This window comes from Bombus vancouverensis, chromosome 6, assembly GCF_051014615.1.
Source record: "Bombus vancouverensis nearcticus chromosome 6, iyBomVanc1_principal, whole genome shotgun sequence".
NCBI lineage: Eukaryota > Metazoa > Arthropoda > Insecta > Hymenoptera > Apidae > Bombus > Bombus vancouverensis.
In genome coordinates this window covers 13,499,645-13,513,248 of record NC_134916.1, presented here as the reverse complement: position 1 = coordinate 13,513,248, position 13,604 = coordinate 13,499,645, and the positions used below count along the sequence as shown (strand labels likewise).

Here is a 13,604-nt window from a genome sequence, read left to right as displayed (position 1 = left end):
GTCCAGGTGCAATTGGTCGTTTAAGGTCACTTTCTTGATTTTAAACGAGGATGAGAGGTAGAGAAGAAAGCGAGTGTTCGTGCTAGAATATCGATGTTGAGCGAGGATTCGGAGAATGCACGTTAAAATTTGGCATGCACGATGTCACGTACAGATTTGGTGGAAGAGCGCAACGCGTGTGAGATTTTCGCGAATACGATTCAGAAGCGAGAGTTTGCGCGAGCCGTGGAGGAGTTGAAAATAAGATTCAGAATTCAGAGTTCGAGAGAATCGAGTCGTATCGAGTGATAATCGATCATACTCTTTTACCATTCGTCGTATAATTAAACTACCGTGTTGTTTCTACCATTGAATATAACCCGGTATCTATCAAGTAATTTTATATTCTTGAGCAAAAATCTGTCTGTAATTTAATACGTTTACAACATCGAGAGAAATGTCGCTGCGATTTTGTTAGACGATAAATAGAACAAGAAGTTTCGATCAGTCAATCGATCTGGAAGAGTCGAGTATCACGCGTTGACATACTTATCGAATTCGAAACGAGAGCACTCGCGAGAGCTTTTTCATTATCGTTGGATGAAACCACCACCCACGATAGTTTCGTGATGCGCGCCTAAGCGACCAACTTCGTCCACACACAAACTTCCTGGCTTCTCGGCGTAAAATCGTCGATGTCGAGTGTAGTTGAGCCTTCAATACGCTTTCGTAGCGGCGAAGGACGACTTTGAAAGTGTTACGGGGGTATTGCGCGCTCGACGTCACGCTAGATCGCTCGTAAAAGGGAGAAAGTTACGGGGGCAACGTTTGAAACTTTTCCAAAAGTTCGGTTCATCATTACCGGAAAAGAAACGCTCGAACTTGCTCGTTCCCGTTCGGATGGCGACGGCAGCCTAGAGTTTCTCCGGTCGACGAAATAAAAGCTCACGAGCTCTCTTTCGTTCTCAACCCTCTCCCTTTCTATCGCGCCTCTTTCTGCCGTCATAGCTTGCGCTTGGCAAAAAGTTCATTTAAACCGCTAGAAAAACCGACGGTACTTTCAGTTGCTCTGAAATTCGTCTCCTTGCCGGGCAGATTTACGAGGACGCGCGCAAGGCAACTTATTTACGGGCTCTTTATGCGCCGCGAACGTTTCAATTCTCGCTTTAATCTTTATTTTCCACGCCACGGAGACACGAGAAGTCGAAAAGGATAATCTCGTAAGGTAACGGACGTTCGAAAGATCAGAGTAAACACCTTCGAGATTTTGAAAATACAAAGGCCGAAAATACAAGGTTCGAGTCGGTAACACGCGTCCCGCGTCCTTCGCGATAAAGCGGTCTCGCGTATTTCCGAACTGTTCTCATCGGTAACTTAATAGCGCGATGACATTTTCATGAATAAATGGATGGCTTACGGTCCGAGTTACTGTATTTTGTATAAATGTATTGAATTTATGTATGTTCCGAACTGATATCATTCTTAATGTATATTTAACTATTGTATTCATTCTCCTCTTTCCGATTTATCAAATAAGATATAATATAATCTTTGTTGAAAATAATTGTGCAATTGGATTTAACGTACAGAAAAGTAGTTAAAGATTGAATTAAGCGATTATACAATCGGGCAGGGAGTGATTCTGTTTGAGAAAATAAATCGAAAATTCGACTGAGGAAATCGAGCTTGAAAAATTGTCAGCTATACGTTAACTTACGGTTAAATACCGATTAAGTACGAGGAAACAATTCATAGAAGGTTATTTTACACGTGAAAGTAAGTAAAAGTCCAGAATATGACTTTCCGTTTAAGGCCTGGTTTCCACGAAAATAAAATTTAAACATATTCAAATATGAACTGGTTTTGTATACGCGCACGATATATATTTTCAAATTTTATTCTTCACGAAATTGAAGCATCTTACGAAAAAAATATAGTCTACGTTTTCTGCTTAGTTTCAAATTTTAAATATATTTGTTAAATCTTCAAAGTCTTTTTTGTCGGAAACGAAATCTCAAATGAGAAAATGTTATACCAAATTTTTTTCTTTTTGTATTTCTTTCACGTTGAATCAGCCCGTGCCCAGTCGCATTACGACCACCGTTCCAATCTGTATAATTAAATGTTCCCCCCCCCAAAAAAAAGAAATTAGATTTAGAAGAGAACTTTTTTTTTTGGTTGGATTTTTTTTCATCGAGATGCATTGGTTAGCTATATATTATAAAGCAAGAATCAATAAAAATTTCGATTATTCAGCGATCAGAGTGATCGGTACAAAGATTCTCATGGGCTACGCCACTGAAATAACTAGCGAACACTGACCTTTCTCCCAAGTGATGCTCGCGATTGGGAAACCAGCGACCGGACATTTGATAACGGTGGTTTCGCCAGCCACTGCGCCGTAGTTCCCCATCGGTCGTACATGGGGCAGGCCGTAAATGTTGAGACGGGCCGAATGGTGAACCTTCGCCATCCGGTTCGCTGCTGTGCAACGATATTCCCCGCCGTCCTCCACGTGAACCACGCTGATGTTCACATGCGATATTACGTCACCATGCACCGTCACATACTGGCCTATCATAAACCTGTGGGCAAGCAGCAGAGATTCCGCACCGATTGTAGCGTTGCGTTACGCTCGCAAAACCAATTTCTCATTTAGCGAGTCAAGGAAAAAAAATTTCGCATGCGAACCGTCCAATTTTCGGGCTGTCTGGACAACGTGGTTCGATCTAATCTTCATCGCAGCACCTACAAATTGTATTTGCAAATAGAGGAAGGTAACTCTTTTTTACGAAGCTAGCAAGGATATTTAAATAATTCTAACTCCATATAAATTCACAAGATCAACCAAACAAAGTTTAACCAACGAGATTATCGAAACTCTGAAATTCTCTCCGTATCCTAGCGTCACGCGAACCTAATAATAGGAATCGAATCGGCTTTTGTAAATCTCGCGTCATCTAATATTTTCCTGGTTTATTGGATCATATGGTGGAAAATCAAAAAGCGGATACGCGTTTACCACGCGTTTGTTCCCTATAACGAAATCATTATCGACTCGATCACGAGTCGCTTAACACCGTAAATCAACCGAAGCGACTCGATATAAAAGAAAGGAAAACAGGTGGATACATTATTAATAGCCTGTATGCGATCCCGTCAAATCTATCATTCTAAATCGAGCGACTCTAAAAAGTTTAGACTGAGCCCGGTTGATTGGTAATTTTCCCCTCAATTGGTTCGGAGAATCGAAGCCCGCAGGCAGGTATCCGTTCCCACGGGACCTGGCGTTATAACGTTCGTAAGCGGTCTGATTTTCCATCGGCCTGCGGTTTAATAACCGAAAATAATTGTGTACACACTATCCATCGATTTCTGATCTTTTTCTCTTTCTTACTTGCCGTTCGTGGCTCCGTCGGCTCTTAATCTCCTGGCTGAGGCGTAAGAGTGAAAAATGATGTTGTTACCTGTCGTTTTGTGGAAGAGGAAACCCGTCCAAAGTCCAAGAGAAGTGCGGCGTCGGGTTTCCGGTGGCGATGCACTTGAGCGACACCGAAGGGCCAGGCTGGATGGTCTGTTCGATGAATTTGTACAGAAGTTGCGGCGCCGCGTCTGAAGAGCGCACCATTAAAGTTTTAAACGCTTCCCGATCGCCGTGGCGGAACGTCGAAGAGCAGTTTTTATAATTACGCGAAGGACGCCGCGTTAATGGGCGTTAAAGCGACCGAAGGTGAACGAAAGCGTGGAATAAAATTTTCTTGCACGTGGTTCCAACGATTTTAGAGATACCGTACGCGTTCCGTGCAAAACTCATAGAGTTTGCATTAATAAAAAAAAAGTTAAAAAAAAAGAAGGAAAGAGGAGACAGAAAATATGTTGTAGGTAATTCAGTTGGTTATTTTGTTCCACGTTTTCATTTTACCGTTTCGATGAAAAATCGCATTTTTTTGCCACTCTCTCTCTCTCTCTTTCGCGGAGAGAGGAATTGTAATTCGACGGGGGTTAGGCGATGTTCTCCCTCCAGCGAAGCGCTCGCGGTGCAACCGAAAACTAAATAACGCATCCAGCAACATTACGCCGGGCCAGCGTGTTTCAATTTCACCAGGTGAATCGATCGTACTGAATTCAGCCAGAACACATCCAGATTTCGAAATAATTTAACAGTGCGTGGGTACACGCTATAAGCAGCTAAATGCATGCAAATTATTCGAAGGGATTTGACCAATGGTGAGTTGCTTCCTCCAATTATACGGGTCCTTTCCTTATTACGCGATAACCGTAATATACGAAACAGATGGTCGTCGATTCGGCCGATAACTTCGACGAACTCCATTCTACATGCCGTCGCACCTCAGTTTCTCTATCATCGATATTCCACCTCCTGCCCGTTTATACGAACGCCGACTCTACATAGAACGCATCGCGATTATGTTAACCGAGCCCGTGCTCGAATTCATTCAAATCTCAAAGTTCGGCCACGCGGTGGAGAATTCGTACGGGGTCAAACATCGAGCAGCTAGTTGCCGGGTGAATATCGAGGCGGTTGCACCTGGTTCAGGTGGCCCCTGGGTGTCTGGGGTCACGCACACACAAGGAGGCGGCGCGTACGTTCCATGGAAACGATCCTGGCTCGCCGCAACGCGGGGTATTATGCACGCAACATTTACATGACAAGACCTGTACGCGGGCAGAACTATCGATCTGCGGTTTGACGCCTGAACTCGAGTGCCGCCTAGTGAATTAACCCCAAATTATAGAGCCGACAATAACCGAGCTGCACAGAGTTGCGCGGCTGTTTGCTCACGGTGTAAATCAGGATGCCGTATTGCCGAATGCCACGCCCTGTTTCGCGGACCGCATATTATTCTACGGGGATCTGCCGCTTTCGTTGCTATTCAACCCATAGACCGATTATCGAAAACTTCGCAGCCTATCGGCCACGAAGCGTCCACGATATCGCCCAAAAGCTGCAGTCGTTCGATGCTTCTCCTCTTCGACTCGCGTGTAACGAGCTGAGCGTCGATGTTGTTTTAATATCATTCTTGATATCATAGAATTTGATATCTGGTATCACAGAAACACGACGAAATATCGATTCAGTATAGAAAAAAATATTTTTTCCGGATTAAGAGACTACCCGTGTGTTTTTATTTTCGTACGCCTGAAAGTTGTTGGTTCTGGAATTATTACTGGACGTTCGGTAGCAATTTGTAGTTATTCTCGAATGCAGAGAAATTCTGAATCCAATCTGGCAGGGTTTAGCACGTGCGGCTTTGATGAGGCTCCAAGTGGTTCGTACTGGTGATCAGATACTCGCAGTAGTACGAGTCGGCCATACGGTTGTCATTACGCGGTTGTTATGGAAACGTCGGAATAATTGTTCTTTCTTGCATTACATGTGCTTCGCGTTGCGATTACTCACTCGATCGCCTATCGAATTTTACGTCAATGAATCCACGATATAGAAGTTTAGTACCAACTTTTTGAAACGATTGTCTATAACATTTTCATTATGCCCACCGATTATTTGATTAGGAATAACGATAATTTAAAAAATTGTTTAAACTCGTAGTAACGTTTTAGCGTATTTTATCTTCTGGTATGTGGATTGCGTGGAAACGCAACGGATCACGTTGATAGGAAGCGGAGCGTATCGGACGACGCGGTGCGACGCAACGTAATTCGACAGGAAGACATTATTTACCGTGGCGTGATTGCCAGTTCTGTAAACGCGTTAAAACGGTATAAATAAAATGGAAGTTTGCCAGTATCACGAATGGCGTTGGGATTTCTGGCGTTCTATGAAAATGATGACGGGGTATTACCGCTCGAAATTACCGTTCGGTTCGTTCCAAACACCCCTTTATTGTTACGTTCATTTAAAAATAAAACGCTACACGCGCTTGACCCGAATCGGACGGAATATTGACTTATGCTATGGTCAGGTGAAAAATTTAATACCGGTATTTTACAAAATATTTCGCAATTTCACGACCGACAGAATTTTCTCGCGGAATTATTTGGCTTGCTGCCAAAATTCCCCTTCTCTCTAATTCTTTTCCCTGACCATATGTACGTTCCATAAACCGTTCTGCTATCTCCGGTAAAATAAATTGGTAGAAGGAAAGAGAAAGAATGGGAGATAGGGAGAAAACAGCACGCACGCGGTGAATAGAAGAATTCTACGTTACGCGGACGTACATCTGTTTCCTCCTTTTCAAAGTCGGTTCGATATCGTTACAAAAGTTGGCCGCTTTGATTCTTTCCCTTTGTTACGCGATAGGATTAGTCCGATTCCAATTATTTCGAATTGCACAAAGCGATACAACGCATCGAGGCGGAGAGAGACCGAGAAGAGGAGAAAGAACGATTTCGATTCTCGGTCTTTTTTCCCGACTGCCGTCCGGTTAAATGCATAAATTATTTAAAAGGACAGTAGTGCTGGTCAATGAAAAGGAGACCGTGCGTCCGCGTGAACAAAAGGAACGTACAAACGGGGAACGTCGTGACTTATCGGCGGACGGAAAGGGAAAGTTATTAACTGCGGAGAGCTGAACGTGTTCTCTAGCCGGCAGACCGAACGATCGGCGGAATTCCAACTTTTTTCGACGTTTAAAAATTTCCACCGTGCGATGCCTTGACTGAGAAATAGAGTCGAGCTGAGAAATAAACGAACGCCTGTCTTTTCTCCGCTCTTTCCGTTCGACGAGGACATCGTTCAATACGAGCTAGAAGCACAAACGTTAGTCGAATAAAATGGACTCTTCGTCTTCGTTAAATTAGTCACAAGTAGTGGTTTTAGAGGAAAATTTGAGCTTGAACGTTTCTGATACTTTGCTCTCGCGCGGCGATAGACGATATCCGCCAGTTACGAATTCGATGTTATTAAAAGTACGTTTCTCGTTGTTGAAGTGGTCACCACTTCTAAGAAAACTCTACATCTGGTCTTTTTAGTTTTCTCTAGCACCGAAGCCATCGACAGCGTGTAGACAAAAGACTGCGACGAGGACAGACCATAAACAGTAGACAGGCGACGTTGGCTTCGGGGTTTTCAGTTATATTGGGTAACACAGCTAGCGTGCGGATCTGGACCAGCTCAAATTGTATTCTTACTTATAATTACACTTCTATTTAAATATATTTTTTCTGCTTTACAACTTATCCACGAGTTTTCTCTGTTTACACATCGAATAACCTCAACACTCGTGTTAAAATATTTTTCTCGATGCACAATTTCGCTGGAACCAGAATTTCCTCCAATTAAGAGTCAATATTACACGTCGCGCTCTTATGATTTTTTTCTGCTATTTGATCCGTTCTCCAGAAACGTTAACGTGCTTTCGAGTACTTGTTCTCGCGTCTCGAAGTAGTTGGTAAAACAAGAGGTTCGTAGATGGAAGATGGTAAACGAAGACATCGGTACTCGAAACATCCAGCAGCCAGTGAGAAATGTCGGCTGATGCTTCAGTCTCGTGTACGTGACACTAAGACGAAAATAGCGGTAGGTATGTACGTGCACTTAAGACGGTCGACTGACAGCGTCGTCGTTTAAGGTAATGGATTATGTCACATGGAGTAAGACCTTTTCGTCGATGACGCCAGTTTTAAAGACGTCAGTCGGGGAATATTTGGCCGACGAAGCGGCCATCCGTCCTGGTCACTGCGGCGTTCGTTTTTGCGCGGGAATTTCGAGCGGATACCAACACTTTTAAGCAACGTTCTCATCCCTCCGTTCGCTGGCGATGCGTTTCTTTCACTCGACGAGCTGGCGGCGGCCTCGCCCGGCTTCCCACCCTCGTGACTAAGACAAATGGTATGTATTTATTTCACGGCACGCCAACCAGTGGATTTCTCCTTTCTCCATTATGCATCGCCCTCGTTAAGCATTTTTTTCTCTCTTCCTTTCGACGCTTCTCTGCTGCTTTTTCTCCTTTCTTTTCGCCGTTTTCTTCGCCCTTCCTTCACCCTTTCCTTTCGTCCGCCGTGCCTCATACTCCTTCTCGTTCCTGCACGACTCGCGCAGTCTTATTTCCCATCTACCTAGCCAGACCGAGCTTTTTGTCGCGTCGCCCTTCTCGAACTTGGCTCGTTCAGTTCGCGAGAATGGGTTTAGACCGCGGAGACGCGACGAGATCGGGATAGAAACCGACGGAATAATGAAAGAATTCGGTTGAACGAGAGATTTCCTGGGGACACAGATAAGGGCGAAGGTAAGAGAAAGACAGAGTACCGTTCGCAGCAAATAAGTTGGAAGGGGTGAGCAACCGGATGCGACGAAGCGTGGAATCGTGTTGCCAGACTGGATATAAATTCCAGATGAAATTCCAAACTAAAGGTTCGCAGAATTTTATACTTGGTTCGATATCGATTGGTCGATGGATCTAAGTCGAATGAAGGGCCTCCTTCCTCGTCGTCTCTCGCTCTAAGGGTCGACCGAGAGGCACGGGTGCGTATCAGAAGGCGAACGTGCCCGTTAATTAAAAATATTCAACCCATCCGACCGGACAAAGCGTCATCGTAATACGTACCCCTCCTTCCTTTTTTTTTGTACCTCGTTTAACGGACTTAATTTCGCGAATGGTCGATGAAAAGCTATCAAAAAAAAGGTCGACGAAGTAGTCGTGCGAAAGTTTTGCAATGGAGACCAAGCTGGTGCTTGGTTAACGGGTAATAGCTTTAATTTAGCCTTATTATTTTCAAACGAGACTTTTATAAAACTTCCACGGAGCTCGTGGAACTCGCCAGGGAGGCAGGTTACGAGCGCTTAGGTATACTAATCCGTCTTGACTCTTTGCGCAGCGCCTTTAAGTACGTCTTCGTGTTGTACGAATTACTCGCGGCGGGGAGGGCAGTGAGGGGTTACTTTGGTAACGCCAGCTATGGGGTCTAACGCCAGATATATTTTCATTGGCCTTAAATTTTTAACTTTCGAAAAGGTAATTTCGCGTGCCAGGGCCACGGCGTTAACGGCCTCCGGTCTCGTCCATTTCCTTCGTCTTATCCACGCACTGTTCATAAAACGGGGGCGAATGAGAGTTTAAAGATTAAAGCCACTCACCCCCTAGTCGAAGCTCCGCGGTCGCCTGTACCATCTCGTAGTCGTTCTTCGCGAAGCATTGATACATTCCTTTGTCGTCCCTCACCACAGAAGAGACGCGCAACGTCGAGCCATCTTTCCCCGTGATCTTGCTTCTACCAGAGGCGCTTTCTCCCACGGGAAGTCCGTCCTTGGTCCAGAAGATCACCGGGATTGGTTGGCCAGTGACGGAACACTGAAATTCCGCGTCCTTGCCGAGGTCGACGGTGACCTGCAACAGTTATCGATTCCGAGCGAACGTTCGCCAATAAATGTCATATTTAATATCCTCGGCTGTCCTCGGAACTTAATATCGTTCCAAAGGAAAAGTTGGCCGATTTCGAGTGGATTCTGCTTTCAAGCTACAGCAGCTGTGCGATGTTCCTCTCGACGTGAACATCGATTCCGGCACGAGCGTGTATAACCGAGAAAGGATTTCGAAAAGCTAACAACCCGATACCAGCTCGCTATACCCTATATCTTGTACGATAATTTTTCAACGCGTTGGCAAACTAACGGCTGCAGATTTTACGACTAACGATATCTGATAGTACTTGCGTGATTCTATTCGAAGGATGGCTCGTTATACATTATGTATAATATATACGTATGTATATTAGTGGGCAAAAGCAGCACGCATTTTGTAATTGTAACGACGGAAGGTAAAGATCCGATTACAGGGTTCTTTGGAATCTGACGTGTACACAAAAGACGATAGATAATATCATGGTTGAGCTTTGCTCGCGGCGTTTGCCAAGAAGAATCGCCATATTAATACCTGCCTCCAATTTCCTTCCCCATTTTGGAAACTTCGACGAAGTATCGATTCCGGGAAGGCATCCTTTGATCTCTGTCAAACGTTTCGTCGAAATTATCAGAGATCGGAGCTGTTTAATGCGCGGTAGACAGCTTTGTAGAGGTCGATACAAACGTGATCGTGAAAAAGGTACGAGGGCTAAGTGGCACGCGATCGTTCTGGAACGTCGCACCGCACTGCGAGAAAACGCCTAACGTGCTTAGGCACAACGAGGCGAATTCCAGTACACCGTGCGCGAGCATACCGGCAAATCGAATGTCCTGTTTGGTATTTCATCGTCTACCTTCGAGAGCTTAATTGCTTCCGGGTCGCGCGGTCATTTTCCTTTGATCAGTTTGCCCTCGCATCTGATTTATCTATTAACGAGAATCGTTCTCTGTAAACGAGTTGTAGCGAGCGCTTCAACGACGAAGCTTTTATATACGAAACAATAATAAGTCGCGAGACGATTGAATTCTTGATACGATGTTTCACGTCGCGAGACGATTGAATTCCTGATACGATGTTTCGCATTTAACTGCAACTACATATCGAAAGAGACACGATCAAATTACCGGATATGGAATGGACAAGACATTATTATAAGACAAGAGTATTATTTTCCATTACATTTCAGGTGCCTCCTGATGTAAATTATTTACCATTCTAATTACTTGAGAAACTGGTACTATAATATACAACAATGTTTAGTACACCGCTATTATTATATTACAAGCATCGGAACGCTGCTAATGGTAGGATTAACCGGTGCTAAGTAGAAAAGACAGAGCCAGGCAAGATAGACCGCATGCCTACCGCGAGGCATCGAATCCGATGTACCGGAACGCGGTTGAATGGAGTGGCTTACTGGCATTTCCATATGCATTTTCAGTCGCTTAATTGATCACCGATCGAGGAAACGAGCCTTTGATCTAGCTAGGAATCTCGTCTTATGTATTATTGAAGAGGCCCGTTTATTCGGTCATTGGCGATATACGGCAACGACGATTCTGCGCCCTGATTACCACCGATATATCAATACATATACGCCCATATGGGTGTGCAATGTACATTGTATAGTGTACACTTTGGGCCGAGTTCGCGTTACGTCGACCACCCTCGGGTCATGAATTTCGAAGGCGTTCCATGCGTCAAAGGCTTGTGGAAGAGATTCCTCGGGCATATAATACATCGAGCGTGCACCGATCGATGAAAAAGGACCGATTTTCTCCTGTACGGTTCGATGGATTGCAATAAACTTGCCGCGGGATCTATATTCAAATTGTAGGATCGCGAGGCCGATTTCCTCGGGTTACAGGGCGCGAACGGTCGGTTCAAGGGCAGAGAAATTCGACGAGAGGCGTCGCGTGCTGAATCGAACCACGACGACGGCCATTAAATATTGTCAAGAGGATCGCGCGCGTTGCTCTCGCCTGGCTTCTTTTGTTCCACGACCTCGAAGGAAACTTTCTTTCAAACCGAAGACCGCTTTAAATATCCTTTGATACGGTATTCAAGCAGCCGGAGGAAGGAATGGGAAATAAGATGCGCAAGGATGCCACCTTTAAAGGCGACCGAACGGGCTGACTACAAGGGGTGAAGGAACAAGAAAAAAAAAAGACGAATCTGCGAGGGCGTCGAGTTGCACCTCGATCCACGCTTTGTCCCCGTTGTTCTTGTCTCCTCCTCGCGGTATCGTGGTGTTATTACGACGACCAACGATGCGTTTACATTGTCGATATAACCGCAATATAGACTGACTCGATGTCTTCCTTCGAGGCGTCTCCTATACCGGGTAAATGGAGTAACAGAAAATAGAGAGAAGGAGAGAGAGAGAGAGAGAGAGAGGGGCGGGGAGAATTATTGCGAGAATGTCTAGAAAAATAGGGGCAAATAATCATAAATTTTGTGGAACGTGTACAAGACTGTGTGCTCAAGTTGGAGTGGAGGAATGCAACGGAATTTTCTCGATTCGCTACGTTCGCGAGAGCGTCGTCGAGTAAACGTTCCATAGGATTAGAAGAATGGAACGATCTTTGTTATGTGAAAACGGAATAAATCGGATTGCACCGGCTTATTTCCTTTTCTGTATATTCCACCTGCCTTGTATCAAGTATCGCGAAAGATTTTTGGTGGGACGAAAAATTTGGAGGCCGGTCCGCGTAGCTACGTTGTTAAACTGCGATTTGTGAGGCAGACAGAGGTAGCCCCCGTCGTGGTTATCTGTTTAAATAGTCGATCAAAAAGTTTATCAAGTGGAAGTTCGCGTTAAGAAGCGTTGCGTGCAATGAGAAGACGCGACGATGCTTTTAATAAAGCGAGGACAAAATAGGCCACGTTAATGGAAGGAAGCGCCATCGAAGCAAATGCCGACTAAGACACGAGAGAATTCGTCCGCAATGAGCGTTTCTTTGCCGGTGACTGCGAAAGTTATGGAGAAGCTTCCAGCGAATGAATGATATTTCATCGATTCTGTTCCCTGGTCTCTCTCTCTCTCTCTCTCTCTCTCTCTCTCTATCCATCAAGGTATGATATGGACCAATTGCCGATCCCTATTTTCTTTTTTTTTATAGGATCCATCGACTGTCGTTCTAACGACCACATACCGACCGACCGATCCGATGCGTTTTTCCGTTACCGAATTTCGGCACACATTAAAACCATGGCCTATTTTCCGCTCCAACGATGGTTAAACCTTCCAGCTTTCCCAACGAACGAACGAACTACGAGTCCCGATGCAAGTGATTCTCAAATCCCGTGCGCGTTTCTCAAATTCACAGGGGAGAGAGGGTATATTTTGTGTCGAATGGTTGGAGATCGGCATCGGATCACCGTAATCGAGCGTCGAATCGTTCAGCGACAAGTTTGAAAATTTTAGTCGAAAATCGGATCAACGTTCGCGTGGGATAGAAGGGGGAGGGCGATTGGTTGAATGGACCAACCTGCATCCATCCCCTTTGACATTTCGTTTTAAACGCTATTAATTATTTCGCTTTGCACGGCCAATCGACGCCCCGGTTAATACGCTTACAGCGACGTCGGAGGTCAACCCCGGCAGCAGCTCCGGCACCAGCCCCGGTACAGTGCGGCCAGCGATTCGTTGTTTTGACGGGATATACGATTTGCGAGGTTGACCTGCCACCGTTACGCGTTACGCTTAACACGGTACGTGGCGCGTATTTTCACGATTCACCCGGGGGTTCGACACGATCCAATAACTTTGGCAGCCCAGCAACGACGAAACCATGGTGCGCGAATCACGATCGTTGTGAATCATAGGCACGTCGATCGACTCAGGCTGCCAGCTTCGACCGGTTTCTCTTTTATCGTCGTCACAATACGCGTTCATCGTCCCGACAGACATTGCCAACACAATTACCGAGGCTTGTTAAAAGATCAAAGAAACTACGAAGAACTGCATCGCACCGGGTTCGAAGCGACTCCACGAACCGGCTTACTAATTAACGGAAGTTAATACTAATTAATAGCAACGTCTCGTTCACGGTGAACAGAACGAGTTGCTCGTTATTTCTCTTCGGCCGATATTCACAGATAGGTACACCAAGCGTTTCAACTGTGTGCGATGTTTTCAAGATCTATCCGTCGTCTTGGCAGGGATGGTAACTCGGTCTGTCGTTATCCGCGCTACCGTGTTTACTGCGACGTGATGTTCAATTATCCACATCGATGAGAATTAGTCGACGACGACGACGTCGACAACGACGACGCGACGGGAACGATGACAACGAAGAC

The 13,604-nt window shown here is 45.2% G+C and overlaps 1 protein-coding gene across 11 annotated transcripts in view; it reads right to left on the bottom strand.

The window, feature by feature from the left end:
- Positions 1 to 13,604, bottom strand: part of LOC117155789 (cell adhesion molecule Dscam2) — a 175,238-nt gene that overhangs the window by 24,092 nt on the left and 137,542 nt on the right. For all 11 annotated transcript variants that reach the window (XM_076619524.1, XM_076619522.1, XM_076619523.1 and 8 more), the window contains 3 exons: positions 9,038 to 9,287; positions 3,447 to 3,591; positions 2,302 to 2,564 (listed from right to left, as the gene is read on the bottom strand). In XM_076619524.1, coding sequence (XP_076475639.1) covers positions 2,302 to 2,564; positions 3,447 to 3,591; positions 9,038 to 9,287 — 658 coding nt within the window. The remainder of the gene's footprint in view (positions 1 to 2,301; positions 2,565 to 3,446; positions 3,592 to 9,037; positions 9,288 to 13,604) is intronic.